Raw genomic sequence first — 27,307 nt, 5'->3', positions numbered from 1 at the left:
ATTAACCGTTGGCCTACCCAAAACAGACCCATATGACCAGTACTAGAAATTTACAATTGATGAAATCGATTCATCTCTGAAATATAAATAAACGTACCAGTTTTCGGATTTCTATATAGTTTTTTTTAATGTTTTTTGCAAATTCAAAAAAAAGAAAAATTTTCAAATCGATTTTTTTAGAAAACGGTGTATCCTATCGACTTAAGACAAGAGTACCTTTTAGTTGTAAAATACCTCACAAAATCCAGAGTCAAAAATGCTTAAAAATTAAAGATAAAAAAGTTATGCGATAAAATAACTGTTGCCCTATCCAAAAGGGACGCATATGACCGGTACTAGAAATTCGCAATGCATGGAGTCGTTTTATCTCTGGAAGGTTAATATGTATACCAATTTTTGTTTTTCTCGATAGAAGCGTTCTGGAGTTATTTAAGAAAAACTAATTACAAGAAGTCATCTTCAAAGAGCTCTAGCTTCCTTAGGAAGCATTTTCGGACTAGGTGAATTGGGTTAAAATATCTTAAAATTATCTGAGGAATATCCTGTCTTCGATTGTCGGTAGAGTTTCTGGACACTCTGTATAACAATAAAACTAAAACTAACTAAAATAGATGTGGGTAGCTTAGATGTTCGCCATTTGAATGTCTTCAAAGAGTCGTTGTGGTCTTGAAGACAGCTGCAGTCTTTAGTTGGTTGGTTCATTCCATATGGTTACCCGTCGTCGACGATATTAATATTCAGGAAAATAGAGAGACAAAAAATAATTGTATTATACCGAAAAAAACTAGAATAATTAATTCTAGGTTAGAGATATGAAGCGTTTTCAAAGGTTTGTTGCCATATTTTTCAAAATTATAAGAAAAATATTAAATGAAATAGCATACTTGAAAGGAGCAAGTAAATGAAATTATCATTAAAAATAAATAGTTAAATTATTTAAATATTATAGCTGCATATATACATAGGTTTAACGAAGTTAAAAGATACGTGTAAAAATTAATTTTTGTAGAGAAACATCGTCTTAAGTAGACAAACGATATAATAAAAACCTTTGCCACTTCCATTTTAGTAGAGGCTGACATGGAAGAAGGGAAGTCAAGAGTTGTCAACTGATAAATGTGTGGCCAAGTAGAACCATCGAAATTAATATGTCTGTGATTGAGTCAATAGGATAATAATGGGTGGACATGGAAAATCTTAGAATGGAGTAAGATGGGTAGGTGACATAAGAGGAGTAGCAGGTAAACAATGGATTAGATTGGCACAAATAGAGAAAGAGGGAAGTAATTAGGAGAGACCTACATAGAGGAGTGAATGGAAAATGATTAACAAAGAAGAAGAAGAAGAATACAAAGACGAAGAAAAAGAAGACGAAGAAAAAAAAGAAAAATAAGAAGAAGAAAATAAAGAAAATTCAGAATATCGGGCTTATTAACTGCTTTGTATAAAAAAAATTCAATAATAAATTTTTGTTTTAGTGACTGCAATCAATCGTCATGGCAGCAGTCTTCCAAGCTACAGCGTCCGTTCTTTAACGCTAACACCAGGCAGCGTGAAGCAGACAACGACTGGACGACCACCACAACTGCCAGACATAAAAAGCTGTTGTGCGAACAAAGGTATCGTGCACAAAACATGTGTTACAAAACTGTGCGATCCAGTGCAAGCTTCATCAGCTGAAATAACAGATCTTATGATTTGCGCACCTTGGGCTGCTGACACTTTCGGATGTTTGACCAATGGAATGGACCATACTCCCTGTTGTAAAGCGAGAGGTTTGCCGGATATATGTCAACAACTTTGTACTGGCAATGTGTCCAGTATAGATTTTAATTATTTCAAGTAAGTACTATTATAAAAATCCCTCCTCATCCCTTGAGTCCTTGTTAGGGCGTCGTAACACTAAAAGTATTGTTAGCCTATAGTCCAAGAGGCAGCGCTGAAAAATCTGTTTGAATTTACTAAGGCTAGATTTTTCACAGTTGATTACTCTGATTGTGTAGAGAAACATACTGCGGTCGGTCAAGCGAAACGTAGGACAGGGGTTACTGAGAGGGTATCAAAGTTGCTTTCCTACGAAGGTAATTAAATCCATATACTAAGGCTGAAAATCAGTCTCCAATTTTTAATTTAAATATAAATATACGTTATTATAGTCGGTCAGCTGTATGGCGGGACAGAGCCGGTCGGTCGGCCCCAGTAAATGTACATGGTTATTCACTATATTTTGACCCCTTGTAAACTGTTTTATTTACAGAATTAGAAAAAAATGTAAAATACAAAAGTTATTCGATTTTTAAATTATGATTTTTGACGTATATATCTTACTAGTGACGTCATCATTAACATGATTAATTATACAGGGTATCAAAAAAAATATTTTTAATTAAATTAATTGTTTAATTCATAATTAAATTTTTTTTGGACACCCTGTATAAATAATGATCTTAATATTTATAGTACTGTATAGAGAATTGAATAACCTTTCAAATGAGCTAGCACATGACCCCTATTCTCATTTAAAAAAATAGTCGATTACGTCATCACGCCCACATGGATGACGTCACTAGTACGATATATATGTCAAAAAATCACAATTAAAAATCGAATAACTTTTATATTTTACATTTTTTTCTAATTCTGTAAATAAAGCAGTTTACAAGGAGGTCAAAATATAGTGAATATCCGTGTACATTCATTGGGGCCGACCGACCGGCTCTGTCCCGTCATACAGCTGACCGACTATAATAAGTTTTATTTATATTCAATTTAGAATGTTTGTACTGATTTTAAGCCTTAGTAAATGGATTTAATTACCTTCGTAGGAAAGCAACTTTGATACCCTTTCAGTAACCCCTGTTCTACGTTTCACTTGACCGACCGCAGTATGTTTCTCTGCACAATCACAGTAATCAACTGTAAAAAATTTAGCTTTAGTAAACTGAAAAAGATTTTTCAGCGCTGCCTCTCCGTATATTACTGTCTCCATTGGTTTTCATCCTGTGCCAGATGAACGGCTTCGTATAGCTATTTTCCCACCAGTGTCTTTATTTGGTCTACCTATCGTGTTAGCGATCTTCCTCTTGGTCTTTGGCCTTATACCTTTCCTTCTACTACCAACAGTTCCATGCTCTCCGTTCTTCTGGCTATGTGGCCGAGGTAATTTAGGTATGATCAGTTTATTCATTTTACTATAAAGCTCTTCCGGAATTGATAGATTGCTTCTGTGTTCTGTCCAGGACACACGTATGTAGACTCAGATTTAGAAGGCTTCGATCTTACTTCTATCGATTTTTTGAAAGTTCATGTTTCAGCTGCATCTGTAGCAATGGGAATAGTGATTGCAATTTCTGGATCCAGCATCCAGCAACCCAGCTGGATTCAAACGTTTTTTTACATGCTGGAATCAGCATACTGTGCTGGATCCAGCAATGCGGATCCGCAAACGTGTCAAACGTTCATAAAATCACCTTCCAAAGACGATATGTTCTTGGAAAAATATGTCAAGGAAGGGAAAGGCAAGGAATTAAGTTTGATTCTGGACTGCCGTATCAGGTGGAACAATTTGCTCAGTAAGCTGGAACGTTTCTACAGCCTAAAAGTTTGCATCGATAAAGCGTTGATAGACATTGATTCTGCGATAAAAATCTCTGCTGGCGAGTGGCCCTGCTGGCGTTTGGTCAATAATCAATGACTTGATCGCCACTCTTCAACCGTTGAAACTGGCTGTAGAAACTTTTTGCAGAAGAGACTTTAGTAAGGCAGACACAACCATGAAAATTGTCTTAGACAAACTAAATAGCCAGAACTTTAGCATTTGTGCCGAGTTAACGGAAGCACTACGCAACGGAATTGCGGAACGGCGCCTCTCGGAAATTACAGGTACATTAATGTACTTACAAAATCCAAATAAGTTTGACGAAGGACTAAACAATACTGGTAATTTCCCCATGCCGAAAAAGAATGCAATGTGACGAGAGATGAAAAATTTGTTGAGTCGTATAAATAAACAAGTGATTGTAGAACCAGTGCAAAAGGACATAATGGAAGTAGAAGACGGGCCAGCTAATCCGAAGCCCGTGAGTTTTACTTTAGAACAAGAACTTGAGATTGAACTGAAACGAGAGAGAGAGAGAGAGAGAGAGAGAGAGAGAGAGAGAAAGAGAGAGAGGGAGAGAGAGGGAGATAGAGAGAGGGAAAATGTTTATATTAAAAAGACTGGTTCTCAAAAATATTACGAAATTATTTTGAAAAAGGAATGAGCGTTTATGAGACCGAAGTAGAGAAAAGCGATCATTTGTCCATGGTTTATGCCTATTTAATGACCTTAAAATCGACCAGCGTAGAGGACGAAAGGGCTTTCTCTGTTTCCCCCTGTATGTGCAGCTCTGTGAGAAGTAAGTTTATTTGATAAGACTGTCGTCTTATCGCCCAAAATCTTTTTTTATTTCGATTCCACACTTTGCTGGATCCGCGCTGGATCCAGCTGGATTCAGGCTAATCTTGCAAAAATCCAGCTGGACTGAAAACGATGCTGGATTGCAATCCCCAAATGCGAAAAATAAAGCATTGGCCAACCTGAGCTTAGTATTACTTGTTACTTCTCGATCTTTCCATATTATAATTAATTTAGATATTGCGGTTTAGTCCATTGCAAATCGATGCTTATTTTCTGAGGAACAATCGTCATTGTTGGTTATCATGAAGTCGAAGTATAAAAATCTGTCTACTTCTTCAAAATTCGCCATTTGGTGTAGGTACAGTCGGAAAAATGAAAGAATACCCGTGAGCGATCACATCAATCACTTATTTCGTATTTATTATCTTTCTCTATAACAAACGTTTGTTATTTATAGAAAAAGACAGCAAATACAAAATAAGTGACTGATGTGATCGTTCATGGGTATTCTTTCATTTTTCTGACTGTATGTACTCATTATTTGCACTATTACCGTTGATTTATGAATATACTGGTACCCCCTATATTTATCAATCAACGCTATTACATTATTTTTGTTTTTTGGCATCTGCGTATCGCATGTTACTGATCTGTTTTTGAGCAAGTTAGCAGATACTATTTGTAGGGGAGTGAAATCTGTATTGGAAACAAATGTTAAAACTGTTCTACAAATTAAATGCATTCCCAGAACTTTAACTATATTTTAAAGCTGAGTTTTAGACTTACTGCCCTTGCCATTTTTATTCGTACCCTGATCTCCTGGTCTGGATTCAATTTCTAATTGATATATGAGTTCCCAGAGATTTATATTTTTCCACACTCTCTGTTTGCTTTACATCTCTGCTTGCGTGATAAATAACCTGGTTGTGTAATATCAACGACTCTAGAGTCTAGAGGATTATACCTCCAAACCTTAATAAGCGCAGGATAGAGATAAAGATGAAGTCTCGCCAACCATTCTCGCCATCCATTACAGAAGGCACCAAAAGACAAAATTATTAACTCTTCCCCTTATTGGCTTAGGATTGTTTCTGAAAGTAATAAATGTGTTATCTTAAAAAACCAAATCCTGTATAACCACCACTGACTCAATTTTTAAATACCAAAATCATACGTAAATGTAAATTAACTTCTTTTTTCCTATTGTTTAATTTCTAGGTGTCTTCGTTATATGAGCGAATACACAAACTGCTTGCTTCAAGGATATGGTGTTCTACCAAGTGCTCCTACTGAATTCCACGTGACTAATATAGAAACTGAATTTGCTATACTTCACTGGTCTCAGCCTAAAACACTAGGAGACACAGTTTCAAACTATAATCTTTTTATACGGAACGCTGATGATGAGCTTTCTGAATATACCATGAAGAAAGGGGTGCGCAGTCCATATATTGCGGAAAATTTGGAGAGCGAGACTGATTATGAGGTATACGTGGAGGCTGTCAATGCTCATGGTGTGGGAACCCCTAGTGCAATGTTGACGTTCAGGACAGAAAGTAAGGTACGATGTTTTTTTTTTGGCTTTATGGCAATAACTTGGGTGTTAATTAGTCAGTCACAATTTTTTTTTCTATTCATACATAAAGAAGGCAATGAGGTCCTTAGAGTTCCATAGCAAACTCTTCAGCTCTCTACTCAGTTCAAAAACTGCAGCTGGCCGCTATATGGACTATCCAAGTTGCTCACCACATTTTTCCATTATAAATTTTCTTCTTCTTCTCTTTTCATGTGTACATATATATCAAATTATCAGGATTAATAAGTTTAGTAGTTAATTTTAGTTTCACAGATAAATTTTATTAAACAATCATATATATTTTTGCTGTTCAGAGATAATAGATAAGATATATTGAAAGGTGGAAAAACATTAAATTTTATTAAAGCTTCGATTCAATTAGAGGTGTATGGAATATATTTTGTGCACCCAAAGAAAGTGTGATTCAAATCACCCACCTTCTGACATTAAGTACAAAGATTTGAATCAAAAACTTTAATTCTTGCCAGATGTAGAGGGAAAAATGCATGTCCAAACTTCATTCTGATTAATGTTGTTATATATCTTTGAGGTACTACATAATTTTTAAACCAATATATATGTTACTGTCAATGACGTAAATCCGGCGAATAACGTTATTGGCCGGCCAATATCGACAATGGCCGGTTGAATTGGTCATTGTCGGCAATGGCCGGATATTAACGTTATTGTCCATAGAAACTGGACATTGATGATAATTTTAAATTCTTGATAACATTTCTATCATTGCCCGGCCAATGTCGACAATGTCCATTGTTAATCGGTTAATGTTGAAATTTTGACTAAAAGATAGGTTATTGTAGGTTTACTATTGTTTACTTCATGTGTGTATATTGTGTATTGTTTTCGTGCTGAAATTACTCGTAAATTTATTTAATAAATGTTATCATGGATCAACGATATGCGCACTCGTTCTAATAATTATATAAACTTAACAGTCAAGTCAAAACATGATGACAATAAACATTTTTAAACTGTGACGAATACAATAGCCAAATAAGTGAAATTAACGAAGCGAAAAATATTTTGAGAACACCGGGTGCTAAAAAACAACAAAGCACTGTAGAATGAAATTCAATCATAAAGCCAGCTCCCGCCTGCCACCTGCCTCTTGGAAGTTTAAACATTAATTATTTAAGCGAAAAACCATTGTTTATTCTACATTCATTCTACTTTTTTTTTGTTAAATAATTTAATTGGACAGCCTTTATAATTAATTATGTAAGTGTTTATGTTACTGAATAGAGAATTGAATTACCTTTCAAATGAGGTAGCACACGACCCCTATTGTCATTTAAAAAAATCATCGATTACGTCATCACACCCAGATGGATGACGTCACTAGTATGCCATATATTCCATCATCATTCTCTTTGCCTTATTCCTATGCGGGGTCGGCTTTCCTTTAAATTATGATATTTTGGAATATATGGGATAATATAATAGTATGTCATATATTCCAAAACATCATAATTTAAAAATAAAAATCGACCTGTTTCGGGATTTTTCCTTAAAGTCGCCGGTTTACGAATGTATTCCTTTCATTTGCACCATACTGTATATAAAAATATTATTACATATTTCCTTGTTTATATTTATGAATATGTTACCCATATTGTGATAAATAAAGATGTTTTATTTGTTTTTAATAACTATAGTCGGAAAAATAAAAGAATACCCATGAACGAACATATAAAACACGCTGTATTTTCCTGTCACCGTGTCACAAAAAAAATGCCCAGCGCAAGTACATGTAATAATATTTATTACATGTACTTGCGCTGACCAATTTTTTGTATGACAGGGTGACAAGAGAATACAGCGTGTTTTATATGTTCGTTCATGGGTATTCTTTCATTTTTCCTACTGTACTTATATTTCTGCAACTACTTTCAGAACCATCTTAGTATCTCATTTTAAACACTTATTGACTTACACCGATTGGCTGGGGCATCGATTTATCAACATTGGCCATTTGCTTCTGGCCATTGTCGTTATTGACCGGTTATTGATTAAAAATCTAATTTTACGTTGTTTTTACAACATTGGCCAATATTTAAGGTTATTGTCGTTAATGGCCGGGCATTGTCGTTAATATCCAAGGAAAATGGACATTCACGACAATGCCTGGCCATTAACGTCAATGTCCAATTTACATAATTGACCGTAACATATATTTGGAACATAAGGTTGAATCAGTGAATACTGAGAGTTGGATTGTTTACAAAGATCTCGCCATGATTGACTCCACTGATTTTTAATTAGATACTTAATAGTGTTAACTAAATCAGATATGCAAAACTTACGATTATTTGAAGTACCATCCTCAACAGCTTTTTTAGCCAAACTATCAACATATTCCTTATGCGTCCCGATTTTCTTGAATTGTTCCATCCATCCCTTTCTAGGTCTGCCTCTTCTTCTTTCCCCCTGTCTTTTGGCATCTGTCACCTTCTTTACTAGTCTGTTCTCGTGCATCCTAGTTATATGTCCAAACCAATTCAGTTTTCTTTTTTTAATTTTTTTCTCTATTGGTTCCTGACTTAGCACGTTTCTGATGTTTTCGTTCCTTTCCCTATCCATCTTCGTCTTTCCAGCTATTTTTCTCAGCAGCTTCATTTCTGCTGCATTTATGGCACTTTCATGTCTTTTATTTGTGATATTACTACTATAAACTATTAAAAGGATTAACTATGAAAAGGATATTAGGTGCGATGCTAACTATTATAATATTTATTCTACTAAATCATACAGAATATTATGTAGGTTTTTCTGGCACAGAGTTTAACGTTTTAAATTATAGAGGCATAAACTACACACATTTACACAACGAAGAGAGAACACAATGGCATAAGAGAGATCATTCAAATTTCGTTCAGTGTTCAGTGTCAGTGTAGGTATTATTTGTTCTTGTCTTTAAAGAGCGGAAGTAGCGTTTCGTACCAAAAAATAACCAAAGATCAAAACTGTTTTTAAATAGTATCGATTCCCTAACTTTTGAAAGATTTTACAAATACAGAGAGGGGCTAAATTATTTTGGAATAAATTCATTTTCTCTAAAATGGACGATTTTGGAGAAAGATCCCGAAACAGGTCGATTTTTATTTTTAAATTGCAATTTTTTGGTTTATATTTCATACTAGTGATGTCATCCATCTGAGCGTGATGACGTAATCGATATTTTTTTTAAATGGGTATAGGAGTCATGTGGTAGCTCATTTGAAATGGTGTTAAATTCTCTATTCGGTCACGTTAACATTAATATCATTATTTATACCGAGTGGCCAAAAAAATAATTTTTGAATTAAACTAATTTACTCAAAAATAAGAATGTATGTAATTTATTTAACTCAAAATACATTGTACTGCTCTCAGAAAATAAGGGAAATGCTTATTTCACAAGTAAACATTTCCTTTCGCTTAAATTAAATCACAAACAGCCTCCCACCTACCTCTTGGCACTTTGAACACTTAATTTAGGTGAAAATCAATGTTTATTTGCAAAGTAAATTTTTTTTTCTATTTTCTGACAGCAATAGAATGTATTTTGAGCTAAATAAATTACATACATTCTTCTTTTTGCGATAATTAATTTAATTCAAAAAATATTTTCTTGGCAACCCTGTATAAATAATGATATTAATAAAATGTCGAAACCCAAAAGACTCCATTTTCAAACAAATAAATGTTTAAAAATAATAAAATCTTTGGATTTCTTAATTCGGAAACAGATTCTCTCTTATACCTATTCCCATCCTTCTAAAAATTGCAAGGAATAAAGGGTGATGAATGTATAGACATGGGGAGTCTACATAGTTGCACTCCACAACATATCAATTCACCGAGGTAAAGATCAACAAATCTGGTCCCTAGTACTCTATACGTGAGTAAAAACGGTAGGTAGATAAAAGGCATTATATTTAATTTCGATTCAGAGATCATTACCATCTTTCTATGGACCATTTCGAACTCTTTTGTTCTCATCAGGAAAGCAACTGTAACTCTAAGAGCATCATTACAGTTGCTTTCCTGATGAGAACAAAAGAGTTCGAAATGGTCCATAGAAAGATGGTAATGATCTCTGAATCGAAATTAAATATAATGCCTTTTATCTACAATGATATTAATGTTTATACTGCTGAATAGAGAATTGGACGCCCTTTTAAATGAGCTACCACACGACTCCTATTCCCTTTTATAAAAATCATCGATTACGTCATCACGCGCAGATGGATGAAATATGAATGCCAATCACTAATATGAAATATATGCCAAAAAATTGTAATCTAAAAATAAAAATCGACCTGTTTCGGACTTTTTCTCCACAATCGTCCATTTTAGTGAAAATGAATTTATTCCATAGTTTAGCCCCACTCTGTATATCGTATTATATAAAAAAATTTAATTGAGAAGGTAATGGTTTTTAATAAATTGTGACTATTAAAAAAATTTTTCTTTGGGATATATATTATTGGCCATATGTGATTATAGGGAATTTAAAAAAAAAACTAAGCTCCATTAGAATTTAGGTAGTTTGTAATTTAAATTACCTAACATCAAAGAATATTTATGATAATTTATTAAATTACTTAAAGCAGTTCATGTGTATGAGTTAAATTTTAAAATGTTACTCTTTTTTATTAGATAGTTGAAGAGAAAATCGAGGAAGCATTAGTTTACAACGTTACAGGCTGCTGTGTAGAAGCCCAAGTCAACTCAGTGTGTCTACCTCTATGTTCCTTCAACGCCAACATGACTGATCTAAAAGCTTTGGCTAGTGTCTGCAAAGGAGACTACGAGAAGATACTTAAATGTGCCGCAGGGGGTCGCAATCATGCCACATGTTGTCACAGGCGAGGAGTACCATCAGGGTGTTTGCCAGTCTGCAATGGAGTGCTACTTCATCAATTTGCTTCAGCTACTACCAGCTGCGTACCGTACATTGGCAATATTGCTCAATGTTTCGAAGAAGGTAAAACATAAATTTTTAAATTATTTACTAGCGTTTTAAATGCAAAATATATTAAACAGTATAATACAATTGAAGAGTACAGGGAAAAACAATATAAGTCATATTTAAATCGTTTTGAGATTTTCCGAATTAAAAACGTAGTAAATGAGTGGTGACAAAAAATGAAAAATTTTTTGCTGTCAAAACTGATTGTAATAGATATTAGTAATATTAACAGAAACAGTTTATAGATTTCAATTCTAAATTGCACAAAAGAAAAAAGTAATACAAATGTAATGTCATAAAAATTTATGAAAACCCGATCTAAGTACAGTTCTGGTTAAAGTGCCTGCAAATAAAAAAAGAGTACCTACTAATACACACAGGTTATTTTAAATGTTACATGTATTTACTCCCTTAAAATTTGGAAAAATTATAACCCTTTGCCATCTGCAAGTTTTACTGACCTACAACCACTAACTACTAAATCCGTTTTATAATTAAAGCAACAAAAATCAGAACCTGCTTGAAAGTTATCGTGGACTTAGATCGGTTTTTCGTAGAACTCATGGAGTTATATCGCTTTTCCATGCAGGACTTGTTTTTATTCGAGGTTTTTAGTGGCCTATGTTGGTTTCTGGGTAATTTTAAGTACGTTTTTTTTACGTCTAAGTAAGATTTAGGTAGGTATAACTTAAATTAGGGTATTATGTGACTTAGATCGTTTTCCCCTGAAATCTTCAATTATTAATGTATACAGGGTTCGCCGCTTAAAAGAGTTCATCTGATATTTGGCAATATTCATTGGATATTGGGAAAATACTGAAGCAAGTCAATCTGTATTAAAAATGAGTCATAGTTTAATGATATATACATCTGTCATTTATCAACCCCGTACCTTTTAATACCACAAATCCTTAATTTTAAACATGGAATAGACCATATGTGGTATACCTTTTCAGGAATCGCTGTTCCTTAGTCTTCTTCGCCACTACTTTCTGTCTATCGTGTCTTCTTTATGCTAGGAACTAAAGAAAGGAATAATGACTAAGGGTTTAACTTGATGGTGAGTGTAATGTAAAGTTTGTTTAGCAGTAAATGGTTGACTTCAATTAAAACATCCTGGGTTAACCGATAATAGTATAAAAGGTCCGGTTTCAGGTAAAATTTAAATATGTTTCACTTACGGTAAAAATTTCGTGGATCCTTTGCTTTATTATAGGAGTACCGTCTAGTCAGTGTTAATTGTCAAAAGACCAACTCTGTCTACCTCGTTCGCTTATCGCTCCGGACCGGTTTTAACAATGGGCCAAGTCAGATATATTTAATATTGTTTACGACCGCACTAATTGAAGTCAGCCATTTTCTGCTAAACAAACTTTACTTCCATTGTGTGGAATACTTCTTCGTCAACTTACACTGATGATGGATATTATTAGTAATGAATTACAGTATGAGATGTATTAAAACAAACACTTGTATATTTTGTCAAACTTGTTCCTAGTTTTAACAAACTGTAATAAGACAAAAACATACAGGCACCCTGACCTGGCGACTCCGGTTGGATAGGTGCCTGCAGAATGGGAGAGTTCAACAGCCGATGAGAGGGAAAGACGTGAATATGTAAGTTTAACTGTCGGGGAGAGCGAAAGACGGCCCCAGCAGAGGCGAGACAAAAGTTAACAATCCAACATAAATGCGGGACAATTTGGCGTCCAAGCAGACTTTTTATGCCTTCGGGTAGGATCGTTTAAATTAATATTTATATATATATATATATATATATATATATATATATATATATATATATATATATATATATAAGTAAACGTTCAATATTGGGTTTGCAGCAATAAAAATGAAAAGTGTACTCTTGTAAATTTTTTATTCCAAGCTTTCGGACATGGTTATGTCCTTCATCAGGGAGCTACAAATGTGATGAATAGTTGGTAAAACGTTGGTATAATTAATTAAAAAAATTCGCTACTTACAAACTTATTGAGATTGTATCATCAATGATGTTATATTAAAATGTTGATAAAATTTATCACAGTCTGTCATCTTTGTTATGTCTAAAACTTACTCCTATATTTAAAATCAAAAATTGCTTTACATTCACAACACTTAATTATTATAAAACCATGCATGACATTGTTATTCTTAATTTTATTATATCGCCATTAGTATCGCCATTATATATATATATATATATATTAACATTTCTAGGTGCTGGAAAACTGCCTGGTCCTATCTCTGGTCTACATGCTGTAATTATTGATGGACATAGCATCCTTTTGGAATGGAACGTGCCAGATAATTCAACCAACGTTACAGATTACGTCGTCTATTATCAAAAAGTAGATAACACATCGATGTACGAAACGGTTTCCAAATTAGATCAGGTAAGGCTCACAATTTATTAACTTATTTTAAAAATGTTTCATTTATGTAAATATATTTAAAAATGGAAACTCCAAAATTCAATATTTTAGGATGCTTTTGGTGTGGATACAATATATTACAGTATCGTATGAGCTATATTTATACAGGGTTTCCCGAAAAGATTGGTCATAAATTTATTATACCATAGATTCTGGGGTCAAAAATAGGTTGATTGAACCGCTCTTACATATATACAATAGTGGACACAAAAAAGTTACAGTCCTTTGAAGTTACAAACTGAAATTCGATTTTTTTTTCACATATATCGAAAACTCTTAGACATTTTTTAATGAAAATGGACATGTGGCATTCTTGTGGCAGGAACATCTTAAATAACAACAGCGAAATTTGTATACTTCATAAAATTTTTATGGGGTTTTGTCCCCTTAAACCCCCCCCCCCAATTTTTGTGTACTTTCCAATTAAATTATTATTGTGGTACCATTATTTAAACACAATATTTTTAAAACTTTTTGCTTCTTAGTATTTTTTCGATAAGCCAGTTTTTATCGAGATGCGGCTTCTTTTTTAATATGCTAACATAAAAACTGTATGGGGGTTTCGTTCCTGTAAACCGCCCAAATGTTTGTGTACGTTCCAATTAAACTATTATTGCGGTACCATTAGTTAAACGTAGTGTTTTTAGAACTTTTTTGCCTCGTAGCATTTTTTCGATTAACCACTTCTCGATAAAAGGCACCTTTTATCGAGATGTGGCTTCTTGTTTAATATGGTTCAAAATTTACCTAAAAATGTAAATTATAAATAAATTTTCATATTATTACCAGGTCTCTATAATCGTGCTTAACCATATACAAAAATATGTGGTGGATTTGACAAATATTCAAAATATCTCGATAAAAACTGGCTTTTCGAGCAAGTACTAAGAGGCAAATAAGTTTTAAAAACATTGTGGTTACCTAATAGTATTACAATAATAATTTAACAGGAACATACACAAAAGTTTAAAAAATAAGTGATAAATTTTATACACATAAAAAACATACTAAGGGAACAAAACCCCTCTAAAATTTTTATGGGGTGCACAAACTTTACTATAATTTTTTTTAAGATGATCCTGCCATAAGAATGTTACATGGCCATTTTCAATAAAAAATCTCTAGTTTAGATATAATAGTTTTAGATATATGTATTTAAAAAAGTTGATTTTCATTTTGTAACTTAAAAGGGCTGTAACTTTTTTTATGTGCACATTTGTACTAAGGTAAGTTAAGTTCGATCAACCTTTTTTTTGACCTCAGAATCTGTGGTATAATTTATGACCAATCTTTTCGGGACATCCTGTATAATTTTAATTATTATTTTCATGTAAGAAATTAAATAAATCTTTGAGGTTGAAATGTGAAGTCAATCCTGCTTTTATTGATTTGTTGAGGCTGAAGCATAGTCTCTTTAGTAGACGATGTTGAGTACATTCCACTAAAATGTGAAGTAGTGTAACGTATATGTTGCCATGTTTGCATCAAGGTGGTTTGTCTTTTTCCGTTAGGTGACCACGCGCGTGTATATTTTAAGCCTAGGAATTATGACACTGTCTTTTCTTTTTCTTGATCCTAAAATAATGAACAAGAATGGGTATATTTTGGATACGCAGCAAACCACCCCGAGGAAGGTCTTTTCCACACGCTGGAGGGATCAAGATCACACAGGAATTATTGGTTATGGTTTACATGAAGCTTCTCTAGCGACTAAATACAGAGGGCGATAGAGAAACACGATACAAGCATTCGAGATCTGATCTCTACATACTCTTTTGAAATTTAAAATAACAAAAGATGAATCCGGCAGATGCAACCTTTCTTGTGTATATTGAGCGATCCCTATTTGACTTCTAAATTTTCAATTTCACCACATTGAATAGACGACCACTCAGTTTTGTCTGGTTGATCTTGTTCCTAGTTCATGTTCACTTTTATGTTCCCCCCCACCTCGTATCTTTTGAACGGTTATACTTACGATAGTGAAATTTAGAGGGAGGAAATAAACGGGCGTGGGTTTCTCAACTAGTCATAACAGGTGACGTAATACTGACAGATGACGTTGCAGAGTAACTGTGTGAAACGTATTTGTAATGTTATAATGTAACACGTGGTAGGGTTCCCAGGTTAACTTTGGAGGATAGGTTATAATGAAACAACTTGTATCTATCGTGTCTAGATTCAGAATGGTTTTATTTCCGTTTCACTGTCCTTGTCACTGTCACGTCACTCTTACAATATTACCAACTTGAGTGCGTTCCGAATACTACCTATTTACATACATCACATCCCCCTCTTTTTATAATGACAAAATAAACATAACTTTCTTTAACAAATCTTTAAATAAACATTTATAAATTTCCACAATTGTTTCATTCACTCTTTACCCCCTTTTATTTTATAATAAAATTACTTATAAATCTAGTCTATCAGGTTTTTTAACAATTCGACCTGAAGAGGTTTATGGAGGTAAGTTTATTGGAGAGTGATGATCAGAATGGTTATCAGAGACACTTTCAAAATTTTGTGACTCACTAGTTTCAGATTCGTTATCTGAATGTTCATCGTCAGAAGTTGCAGGAATGCGAACTAAAAATTGTCTATTTCTTGCAATTTCTGACCCAGAATCTCTTAATTTAATCGAGTAGGTTTTATCTCTTAATTTATGTGTGATAAGACCTTCTCTCAATTTGTTTTTATCTTTAATATAAACTTTTTCATTATTTTTAAGCGGTTTTAAATTTATTGTCCCTCTATCATAATAAGCTTTTTGACTGTTTTGTCTTTTCTGAAAATCGCTGATTACTATTTTAGAATTACATAATTTTGGTTTTAGAATTTTGTCAATGGTGGGAATCTGAGTTCTAAGTACTCGTGACATTAAAAGTTGAGATGGTGATGGTAAATTTGAATCAATTGGTGTATTTCTAAGTTGTAGCAATGTTAAATATGTATCTTTACCATCTCTAAGAGATTTTCTTAGCGCTTTTTTGTAGGTTTGAATATATCTTTCACTTAGACCATTAGATCTATGATTTTCTGGGCTTGACTTTATGCTTTTAAATTCCCATTCTTGACAAAATTTAACAAATTCATTGGCTGTGTATTGTGGTCCACCATCAGAGTAAAATATTTTTGGTATTCCATGACGAGCAAATATCGATTTTAAATGTGTAATTATAGTTGAACTGGTTGTATCGTTCAACAGACAAATTTCTGGATATTTACTGTAATAATCTACCACCATTAAATAACTTTTTTGACCTATGTAAAATATATCAGAGCCAACTTCCTCCCAGGGGAGTTCTGGGATATTGTGTGGAGTCAAAGGTTCTCTCTTTGCATTTTCAAATTGTGGGCAAATTGGACAACCTTTAACTTCATTCTCAATGTCAACTGTCATGGAAGGCCAATATAATGATTGTCTAGCTAACATTTTACATTTATTTATTCCTTGATGGCCATAGTGAATTCTTTTTAACATTTCTTTTCTCATTACATGAGGAATTATAATTTGACCATTCCTCATCAACAAACTATCAAAGAAGGTTATTTCATCTTTAATCTTAAAAAATGCTTTTAAATCTTTATGTACATTATTTAATTCTTTTGTGAAACACCTCACTTGCTGAACTAATGCCATAAGGCAGTCTTAAAAATTTATATCTACCATAGCAAGTGTTAAAAGTACATAATTTACTACTTTCATCATCAAGCTTTATGCTCCAAAATGCTTTTGAGGCATCAAGCTTGCTGAAATAAACGTTACCTTTTAAATTTGCAGCTATTTCATCAATCGTAGGGAGTTGAAAGTGCTCTCTTTTGATAGCTTTATTCAAGTCTCTAGGATCTATACAAACTCTTATGGAATTACTTTTTGGTTTTCTTACCAAGACTATTGAGTTGACCCAATCTGTAGGTTCATCAACCTTCTCAATTATTCCATTTTTCTCCATTTCAGCTAATTCAAGTTTTAGTTTCTCCTTTAATTGTAGTGGAATCTTTCTTGGAGGATGTATAACTGGTTGTGCAGTTTCATTTAGCATGATTTTGTATGGCTCATCCAAGCAGCCTATACCTGAAAAAACTTCTTTAAATATTTTTTTCACATCAGAGTAATCATTCTTAAATGTAACTTCTCTAGAATTCAAATTATTTTCAATTTTTTCTATAGTATTGATTCTTTTTAAAATATTTAAAGCTTTACATGTAGGAAGACCTAATACCGTTGGTGAATTAATTTCTACCACATAAAACATTATGTTGTACATGTTATCTTTATACTTGCATTCTAAACTACATTTTCCAATGACCCTAAGTGTTTCATCCGAAAATGTCGTTAACCTGCACTTTGTTTTCTGTAGTTCAACATTAACTTCTAGAGAATTTAACTTATTTATTGATATTACGTTTGCCATTGCCCCTGTATCTAATCTACAGCTTAATTTACGCTTGTTAACTTCAAAATTTATCATGAAATCATCATCAAAACTGCTATTTTTAGTATTTACCAAGCCTATAAACAAATCATCTGATTCTGAATCATCTACATCTACATACTTAATTTGTTTTTTAAAACATTTTTCTGCATAATGCCCTATTTTATTACATAAATTACACTTAACTTTATATGCTTTGCATGGTTGGCCTCTGTGCTCCATTCCGCACCTACTGCACCCTGAACTGCTTCCAGATTTACCATTGAACTGGCCGTCTTGGGACTTCGAATGAGTTGGAGTCACTCTTCTGTCTTCCCACTGTTCTCTATTTTCATATTTCTTATTGAAGTTTCTTTTCTTTACGTAGTGCACCTCCTCTGACTTCATTTTTTCAGACTGGATTTTCGAACTTTCTATACTTTTGCACAGATTGATTGCTTTTTCCAAGCTCATCTCATCTTCTTCTAATAGTCTCTGTCTCATCGTTTCATCTGCTACCCCACAAGTTATGCAAGTCTTAATCAGACTGTCCTCCAAATTCTCTAGCTCACAATTTTTTGCCTTGTTTATAATATCTGTTATAAATTTGTCTACTGACTCACCTTCTTCTTGTTTTCTGGTGAACAGGCAATACCTTGCATTTGACACGTTGCTTTTTGGCTTGAAATGTGCTTCAAATTTTTTTATTAACAGTTCTAACTTGTCTTTTTCTTCTGTTGAGAACTTAAACGTGTTATATATTTTGAACCCTTCGTCTCCTATTAACTGTAATAGCTGTGCACACTGGGTTATTTCAGGTTTCTTTGTTAATTCTGTAGCTTGTAAGTAGTTTTTGAATCTTTGTATGAAGAATTTCCAATTTTCGTACACGTTACCCGACATCTGCATGGAATTTATTGCTGCCTTGAATTCCATTATGCTTCTTATATACGTTTTTCTTCGGTTTGGTTACGGTTTCGGCACCATGTAATTTTATAATGTAACACGTGGTAGGGTTCCTAGGTTAACTTTGGAGGATAGGTTATAATGAAACAACTTGTATCTATCGTGTCTAGATTCAGAATGGTTTTATTTCCGTTTCACTGTCCTTGTCACTGTCACGTCACTCTTACAATATTACCAACTTGAGTGCGTTCCGAATACTACCTATTTACATACATCACAGTATTCAAGATACCTATTCAGTCATATTAATCTTTTTGGGTTTAAGTTGATTTTGAATTTGATGAATAAATTAAATAAATATAACATTGTAGTTTCGCATTTAATTAATAAAAATTCAAATGTCCTCCTATGGTTTTTTTGTCAAAAAAGTTGACGTTTTTACAGTTCTCTAGTAGCTTTTACGCCAAAGTCAACCTTTTTAACAAGTAACCATAGGCGGAAGTTTGAATTTTTATTAATTAAACGCTCAACTACAATTTTGTATTAATTTCATTTATTCATTAAAATGAGCCTAAACTCAAACAAAATTAGTATGACTGAATAGGTATTTTCAATACCTTTCAGACGAGGTATCATATGCCATAAGGTCCCATTTAATATTATCTGTCACAGTGGCGCTGTAAAGTCATGTCACTATTACGTCACATGTTATGACTAGTTAATAAGCCTACGTCCGTTTATTTCCTCCCTAAAAATTTCATTATTATAACTATAACCGTTCAAAAGTACGAGGGGGGAACGGACTTTTGATTAGCACTGTATACTGATTTTACAATTGTGATTTTTGTTTCTCTTAAATACACAATTTTTTTATTTTAACTCTTTTTCAGCACGTAAACACTACTCTTACGACAGCTACTTTAACCGGATTGGAAGAAAAACAAATGTACCATATTTTTGTGGTCTCCAGGAACCAAGAAGGCACGTCACTGCCTTCCTCCATTATCGTGATAAAACTAGTCAAAGAAGGTTGGTACATTTGATATTTAATTTTATTTTAACAGTATAACAACTAAATAACAGCGAAATCACTATCTATGTATATCATTGGGTGATAATGATAATTGCTCAGCAATAAAATGACACCTTAATCGTGTAACTATAAAATGACACTCGAGATGACAATTTTATTCTTGAGGCTTTGACTAGCTCTGTGTCTCAGGTGTAGGTATATCTTATCTTTATCATTCGGAGGATGCAATTTGACATACAGCTGTGATTCAACAAAACGTGACGTGGCACGCTTTGCGAAATATTAAATATGTAATATCTTCTTCTTCTCTTCTTCTTCTTCCTTAAATAGGCTTAATGCCTGTTTTACTTCGGTTTTTAGCCTCAATTGACATTGTCTGATCGTCTTTTCCTCGGTCGTCCCAATGATCTTCCATTTGGCGATTTTTCTCTTGCTATTCGTACTATCCTATTTTTTGTCATTCTTTGTATGTGTTGATTCCATTCTATTTTTCTTCTTTTGGTCCACTTGTTTATTTCTTCCATACTACATCTCGCTCGTATTTCCTCACTTCTTACTCTGTCTCTTAGAGTTTGGTTTATTATTTTTCGTAAGACCTTCACTTCTGCTGTCTCCAGCAGTCTTTGTGTTTTCGCCGTATACGTCATTATCGGTCTTATTGTTGATTTATGTATCCTGGTTTTCGTTTCCATTGTGAGGTATTTGTTTCTCCAGATTGTGTTGTTGAGACACCCTGTTGCTCTGTTTGCCATGTTCACTTGTTTTTGTACTTCTTCTTCCACTTTTCCGTAGCTTGACAGTTTTATTTCCAAGTATTCTGTTTTCATCACTTGTTCTATTATTTTGTTATTTACGACCAATTTACATCGTCTCGCTCCCGCTGATACCACTATCGATTTAGTTTTTTCTGTTGAGATCACCATGTTGTATATGAGAGCCGTGTCTTAGAATTCTTTAATTAATCTTTGTAGGTCATCTTCATTTGCATGATGCAAATATGTAATATAAAAAGATAAAAACTGAAGACGGGAATCAGCACCATGTGAAATATCATTATTTATCTCAGAATTTGTTATTTACCACCCTTGGAAAAAGAGCCCCTATTTATTATGATCTATTATGGTCAGAGCGGAGTGGCGTGGCTGTCTGGTCGTTTGTCGGTAAATGAGCGCAGTTCAAAGAAAATCAGAAGCTGAAACAGGACCCTTGTAACTCAGCTACAACTGATATGGTCAGTGCCCTGATAATTTTGTGGTCTAACGAAGATGTCTTGTAATTTTTATCGTTTACCGAAAATATAAAAAATTTGCAGATCTAAAAGCTACACAAAATATTTTTAAATTATTTTTACATTACTTTATTTGTCATACATTTTATTTCTTTTATTTACTGTTTTAATATTGCTTTATAATGGTGCTGTAGCATTATTTCCTACATGGTACTGAAATGGTACACGTATCATAATCAAAATCATAAAATAAGCCAAAGTATTACAAAAATATAACCGACTATGTAAAACTGTTAATCATGCTTTATAACAATTGCGGTAAAATGCGATATAAATACAGAATAAATATTAAATATTTTAGTAAATTCATAATTTGACTTTGATATTTGATTCGTTGCCTTTTATGCGATTTCCTTCATTTACAGTAAATTTTTGTATTCTTGTACGAAAAGGCGCAAAATTTTGTTTTGGCGGTTGACCGGGTTGACAATGTTTGATGGCGAATGCGAGTTGTTAAAACAGTTCTATTGTCAAACCAGTGGCGTTGCGCTCTAGCTCTCTCTCCCTCATTTTATATCTGATACATTATATATTGATAATTTTTAACAGCTTGCAACCCTTAATTGCGACCATTTTTTCACAGAAACCATATACAGTGTGTCCACGGATGTGGTGCCCAAGAGGAAAAACTATTTTATTTTCAATTTTAGCTAAAAATGTCATTCTTGATAAAAAGTTTTCCTTATTTTAAAACCCCATAAAACGAAATAAAATTCAAGTTTTTCAAAATCTGCTTAATTTTGTACCCAATTTTATGTAAATCCGTATAAATTTTTACACTAAAGTTCGAGATCGTAACAATAATCTAGTGTTGCCAAGCTACAAATACAGCTTAGTAATTATTGTCAACTCCGATAAATAATGTGCGAATTGTCATTTTTTTCGACAATGTTTAGCGTTCAACAAAGAATTTATCTGTTGAACTGTCATTCTTGATAAATATTTTGCTTGTTCTAAGCCCCCATAAAAAGAAAACTGTAATTTTTCTTATCAATAACAAAACAATAATAAAGAATAATAGGAAAACTAACAGTAAATAAAAAACAACTATTCGACATAGCCTCCACCAACTTCACACTCCACTCTCCACCATTAATTTCTCCACTCTATTTTTAAATTCTTTTTAGGCGTTTATTAGCACGTGTGGGGTGATTTCTCTGTCGGCATTAATGTTTGCTTGTTTCAGATCTTTGATATTTATGATTTAGATTTCTTTCGTAAACATTAAATTTTCTACAAAATTAAGCAGGTTTTGAAAAAATTAAATTTTATTTCGTTTTATGGGGTTTTAGAACAAGCAAAACTTTTAATCAAGAATAACATTTTTCGCTAAAATTGATAATAAAAAAGTTTTTCCTCTTGGGCACCCTATCCGTGGACACACTGTATCATCGTATTAGAAAAAAATAATTAGCTCTAGTTTGATATAAAAAACATGCATCTACGGCATAAATGAAATTTTTTTCAAAAATAAATTAGTATTAATTAAATTAAGACTATTTGCAGCCCCATTTTGACTTTCAACCTGGTATCAAGGTATTCTGTTATTGTTAAATTTTTATATTATAAAAACGTGATTTTAATAATTAACTACGTTATGGTAGGGGAGCCCAAGCATGTATTTTTGCAGTTACTCGAACGCGTCAGATTATTACATGTGGAGAAACCTTGTACCCTGAAAATGTACCTCTACCATATATTGGCTCTTAATGCAGGGGAGTTCGTTAAGGGGGACCGAAAAAAAAATATATCCTTAGAAAAACTCGAAATCGTCAGATTAAGATAAAGTAAGTTAAGTACATGCAAAACAGTGTATATTTAAAAAATCTGACGATTTAAGCGGGGCGTAAGGAAATGTAATGGCGTAAGTCCCAAAGTTTCACAAGAAAAAAGCGAATATTTCGCGAAATGAATGACAGATCGAAAAACTAAAAAATACATTTTCAATTTTTTTTTAAATCTATCAAATGATACCAAACACGACTTCCCACGGAGAGGGGTGGGCAGTAAATTTAATATTTTAAATACGAGTCCCGCGATATTTCGCGAAATGAACATCAGATCGAAAAACTGAAACATACACTTATTCAATATTTTTGAAAAGTCTATCGAATGGCACCAAATACGACCCCCCAAGTAGGTGCGGTGGGGGTTACTTTAAAATCTTAAATGAGTTCCCCCATTTTTTATTGCAGATTTGGATTCCTTACGTGAAATTAAGTAACTTTTATTCGAGATATTTTTTCGAATTATGGATAGATGGCGCTATAATCTAGAAAAACCATTGTTGGAAATGAAAAATTAAATTAAAAATGGACAAGTCCCCTCTAAAATGGAAAACTTTACTTAACTTTTTTTGGTTTTAGGACCTACTCTTCATAACCCAATAGGTCCGCAAAGCGCTCGAGTGACTGGACATTTAGCATACTTGCTCCCCTACCATTATGAACGTAGTGATTTTGCAGTGGAATCTTCTACTACTAAAACCGGCCCTGATCACAGTTTATGAGGAATTACGTTTTTTCTTGTTTTCTCGGCTCAAAACTAAAAGATCTGCCACATAACTTTTAATATGGTATTAGAGTGTTTTTAGTATCAGTATTGACTCTACAATATACTAATACAGGGTTGGCCAATGAATACAGTCCACCTCGATATTTGGCAGCATTTATTAGATTTTAGGGAAATGAGGAAACAGGTCGACAGCAAACCTATGGTTTGCTAATATGTCATTTTTTCTGTCATGGACACCATTTTGAACATCTAATTAATTAATTATATATTAAATTAAGTAAATTGTTTAATGTATCATAACTTCTAATTTGTTGGATTTTCGTCACTTTACAATTAATTTCTTGCTTTTGCAGTATTTGTTATAATTCACTTTTGATGTGACAGAAAAAATGACATATTAACAAACCGGAGGCGTTACGTTTTATTTTTAAGGGGTGTTTTACTTTAAATTAATTAAGATTTTTTTGGCAAAGACGGTCCAAAAATCGAAAAAAAAAATCGTGGACAATCGTTATGTCTGAATACTCCATGTACATGCCTTTCTAATGATGTGAAGCATGGTGTATTCCCTATTTAATAACAAGGGGTTGGGGAAGTGGAAGGGGGGTTAACAAATGACAGATGTACGTATCGTAAAAATGTGTCACCCTGAGAACAAAAATCGACCGGTTCCCTCATTTCCTTAAAATCTAATAAATACTGCCAAATCTCGAGGTGGACTCTTTTTATTGGCCCACCCACTATACAGTTTGTACAGTAGCTTAAATAGTCCAGAGAAATAAGGTTTTTGTCGGGACACTTGAGCAGCCAGGTTACAAATGGGTTTTTTGGGTACTATATTACCTAATACATTATAAATACAAAAATGCCCGTCACAGTTCGGACGAGAATTTTAGTTATTAACAAATAAAGGTCAAAAATGGCAGCTTTTTCGTTTAAATCGCTACAGGTAAAAATAGGGGTATTAAATATCTTATTTAGAGTATTCATCTTTTAGTAAATGAGCAAATGTGTAAAATGGCAGTTTTTGAATTTTGGTGGGATCATTTGTTGCTTCGCTAATTGCAAGAAAAGCTAAAATTTTGAAAATAAAAAATTTGCTATAACTTTTGCGAAAATCAACTTAAGACTTTGATATTGCACTAAAATTTGAGTCAACCAGTATATATAATGCCCTAAAAATTTCAAGATTATTCGGCGATTAGTTTAAATTTTATTCAATTTGTTTATACCAAAGAGCTTTTTTTGCAATGTTATTGTTCAGAAAATAATAATGATACAGTAATTATGTGGAAACCTCTTGAAAGAAGAATACTTATATTGTCAAAATGTTTAAAAAATCAATAAAAAGTCATTTTTGTCATTCCTAAAACATTTTACCAAAGTAGAATCATTTTTGGCTTCTAAACAATTTGAATAGTTTTGTTAATATTGACTGTAGAGTAAATTTACTTTGGGATTTCAAATTTTTACACGAATTTAAAAAAAAAACTTTTTGCGTAAATTAATTACAGTCAAAGTTAGCCATTTTTATTATTTAATCCACAGTTACTTCCGTGTACATAAAATTCTCCTGTAACAGTGCTAGTTACCATACTTCTCCGAAACGGCTTGACCGATTTTTATGAAATTTTACACACATATCCTGTAGGACTAAGAATGGAGTTTAACCTATTTTTCATACCAATAAGTTGTAAGGGGGCTTGCCCCCTGAGATTTTTTTTTTAATTTTGTTGGACAAAATTGTCTATCTTAATTTTTTATTACGTAGCATTAAAAAAATACATACAACCCTTAATTTTCACTCTTTTATACCCAACCACTATTTTTTAATAGCCATCATATTTACATCTATATAATTCTCATGTCGCAGTGTTAGTTGCCATACTCCTCCGAGAGTGCTTGACCGATTTTTATAAAATTATATATGTATATTCGGTAGGTCTTAGAATCGGTCGTAATCGATTTTTCATATCCCTGAGTAATAAGGGGGTTCCCCCTCACATTTTGTAATGTTTGGTAGGGGTATTTATACATAAAGTTTTCTAAAGGACTACGGGTACATGCAAATTTAAAAAATTATGATCAAAATCCATCAACAACCTCCGGAGATATTAATCGCAGCATATGTTTGAAGAATCAATTTCATTTTTTTAGTGTACGGATTTTAATATTTTTCCTCCACCGACCACGAATCGATTTCGGTAGGACGTTTTTTAAAACTTTATTAACCACTCTGTTGAAGATCAAAATTTACTCAAACTTGTACACATAAACTGTATATTTTTAACTTCAAAATGGCGGCAGTTAGGTTGCTTAATTGTTATAAACAAAGTTGCTGTGCATTAAATAAAAAAAGTTGATAACTTTGACCGTAATTAACCTAGGCAAAAAGTTTTTTTTGAAAATTCGTGTAAAAATACCAGCTTTTCAAATCTCAAAGCAGTTTTAGTCTACAGTCAATATTAACAAAGTTATTTAAATTGTTTATAAGCCAAAAATGAGTCTTCTTTAATAAAATGTTTTTCGGTATGATTCAAATGACTTTTTAATGATTTTTTTTAGATACTTGTATATTAACTATTATTCTATTTTTCTTTCATGTGGTTTCCACAGAATTGCTATATCGTTATAATTTTCTGAACAATGACATTGCAAAAAAAAGCTCTTTGGGATAAACAAATTGAATAAAATTTATACTAACTGACGAATCGTCTTAAAATTTTTTGTGCATTATATGGACTGCTTTACTCAACTTTTCTTGCAATTTGAAAGTCTTAAGGTAATTTTCGCAAAAGTTGTAGTAAATTTTTTATTTTCGAAATTTTAGTTATATTTTGAAATTTCCGAAGCCAGAAATGATCGGACCAAAATTCAACAACTGCCATTTTAAACCTTCGCTCATATACTAAAAGAAGCATACTATAAATAAGATATTAAATTACCCTATTTTTATCTGTGGCGATTTAAATGAAAAAACCGCCATTTTTGACACTATTTGTTAATAACTAAAATTCTCGTCCGAACTGTGACGGCCATTTTTGTATTTATAATGTATTAGGTATATAGTACCCAAAAAACCCATTTGCAACCTGGCTGCCAAAGTGTCCCGAACATGGTATATTTTTGCCTTATTTCCCTGTTGTAAAAGGCAATAAAGCAGTTGCTAAACTTGCAAAATTTAAAACACATTTTCATATTTTCTGAGATTTAGTTCATTCTATAACGTTGTATAATATTACATTTCAGATGTTTCCAAATGGGTTAATGGTGTTACTTCTCCCCCACATTCATTAGCAGTCGCTAGTCATAGTGCTACGTGGGTCATGATTTCCTGGCAGCCTCCGGAATTCAGCCATCCTTCAGAACTTATTTCGTACAGGTAAAATATTACGTTTTAGTTTAAGTTACGAATAATTTATTATTATCTTTCTGATATTACTCTAATTGGAGATATAAACACTACTCGTCGTATATACAGAGTGAATGATTTTTGTGATAAAGTCAGTTTTATCTGATAATATAGGAGATATCCAGAAAACGCAATATTCAAAAAAATGAAGTAGCGTTTCATTTAGCTTTATTTACCTAGTTGCATTTTAAAATTAGTTACAAATACAGGGTCTTTCAGAAAAAGGGAACCTAAAGCTAATTCATGAATAAATTTGATATTTTTCCGTATTTTTTTTATCCGAAATATTTCATGAGCGCAAAATATTACTTACGGATCTATTCAGAAAATTATTTTGAGATACCACATGCA

General features: G+C 32.8%; 1 protein-coding gene across 6 annotated transcripts in view; it reads left to right on the top strand.

Moving 5' to 3' along the window:
* Window positions 1-27,307, top strand: part of LOC126883113 (Ig-like and fibronectin type-III domain-containing protein 2) — a 1,605,319-nt gene that overhangs the window by 1,537,453 nt on the left and 40,559 nt on the right. For all 6 annotated transcript variants that reach the window (XM_050648382.1, XM_050648360.1, XM_050648367.1 and 3 more), the window contains 6 exons: window positions 1,479-1,842; window positions 5,618-5,960; window positions 10,638-10,965; window positions 13,171-13,346; window positions 19,600-19,738; window positions 26,794-26,926. In XM_050648382.1, the coding sequence (XP_050504339.1) occupies window positions 1,479-1,842; window positions 5,618-5,960; window positions 10,638-10,965; window positions 13,171-13,346; window positions 19,600-19,738; window positions 26,794-26,926 (1,483 nt within the window). The remainder of the gene's footprint in view (window positions 1-1,478; window positions 1,843-5,617; window positions 5,961-10,637; window positions 10,966-13,170; window positions 13,347-19,599; window positions 19,739-26,793; window positions 26,927-27,307) is intronic.

This window comes from Diabrotica virgifera, chromosome 1, assembly GCF_917563875.1.
Source record: "Diabrotica virgifera virgifera chromosome 1, PGI_DIABVI_V3a".
Classification (NCBI taxonomy): domain Eukaryota; kingdom Metazoa; phylum Arthropoda; class Insecta; order Coleoptera; family Chrysomelidae; genus Diabrotica; species Diabrotica virgifera.
The sequence above is the reverse complement of the archived record's forward strand: the minus strand, read 5'-3'. Positions and strand labels throughout refer to the sequence as shown.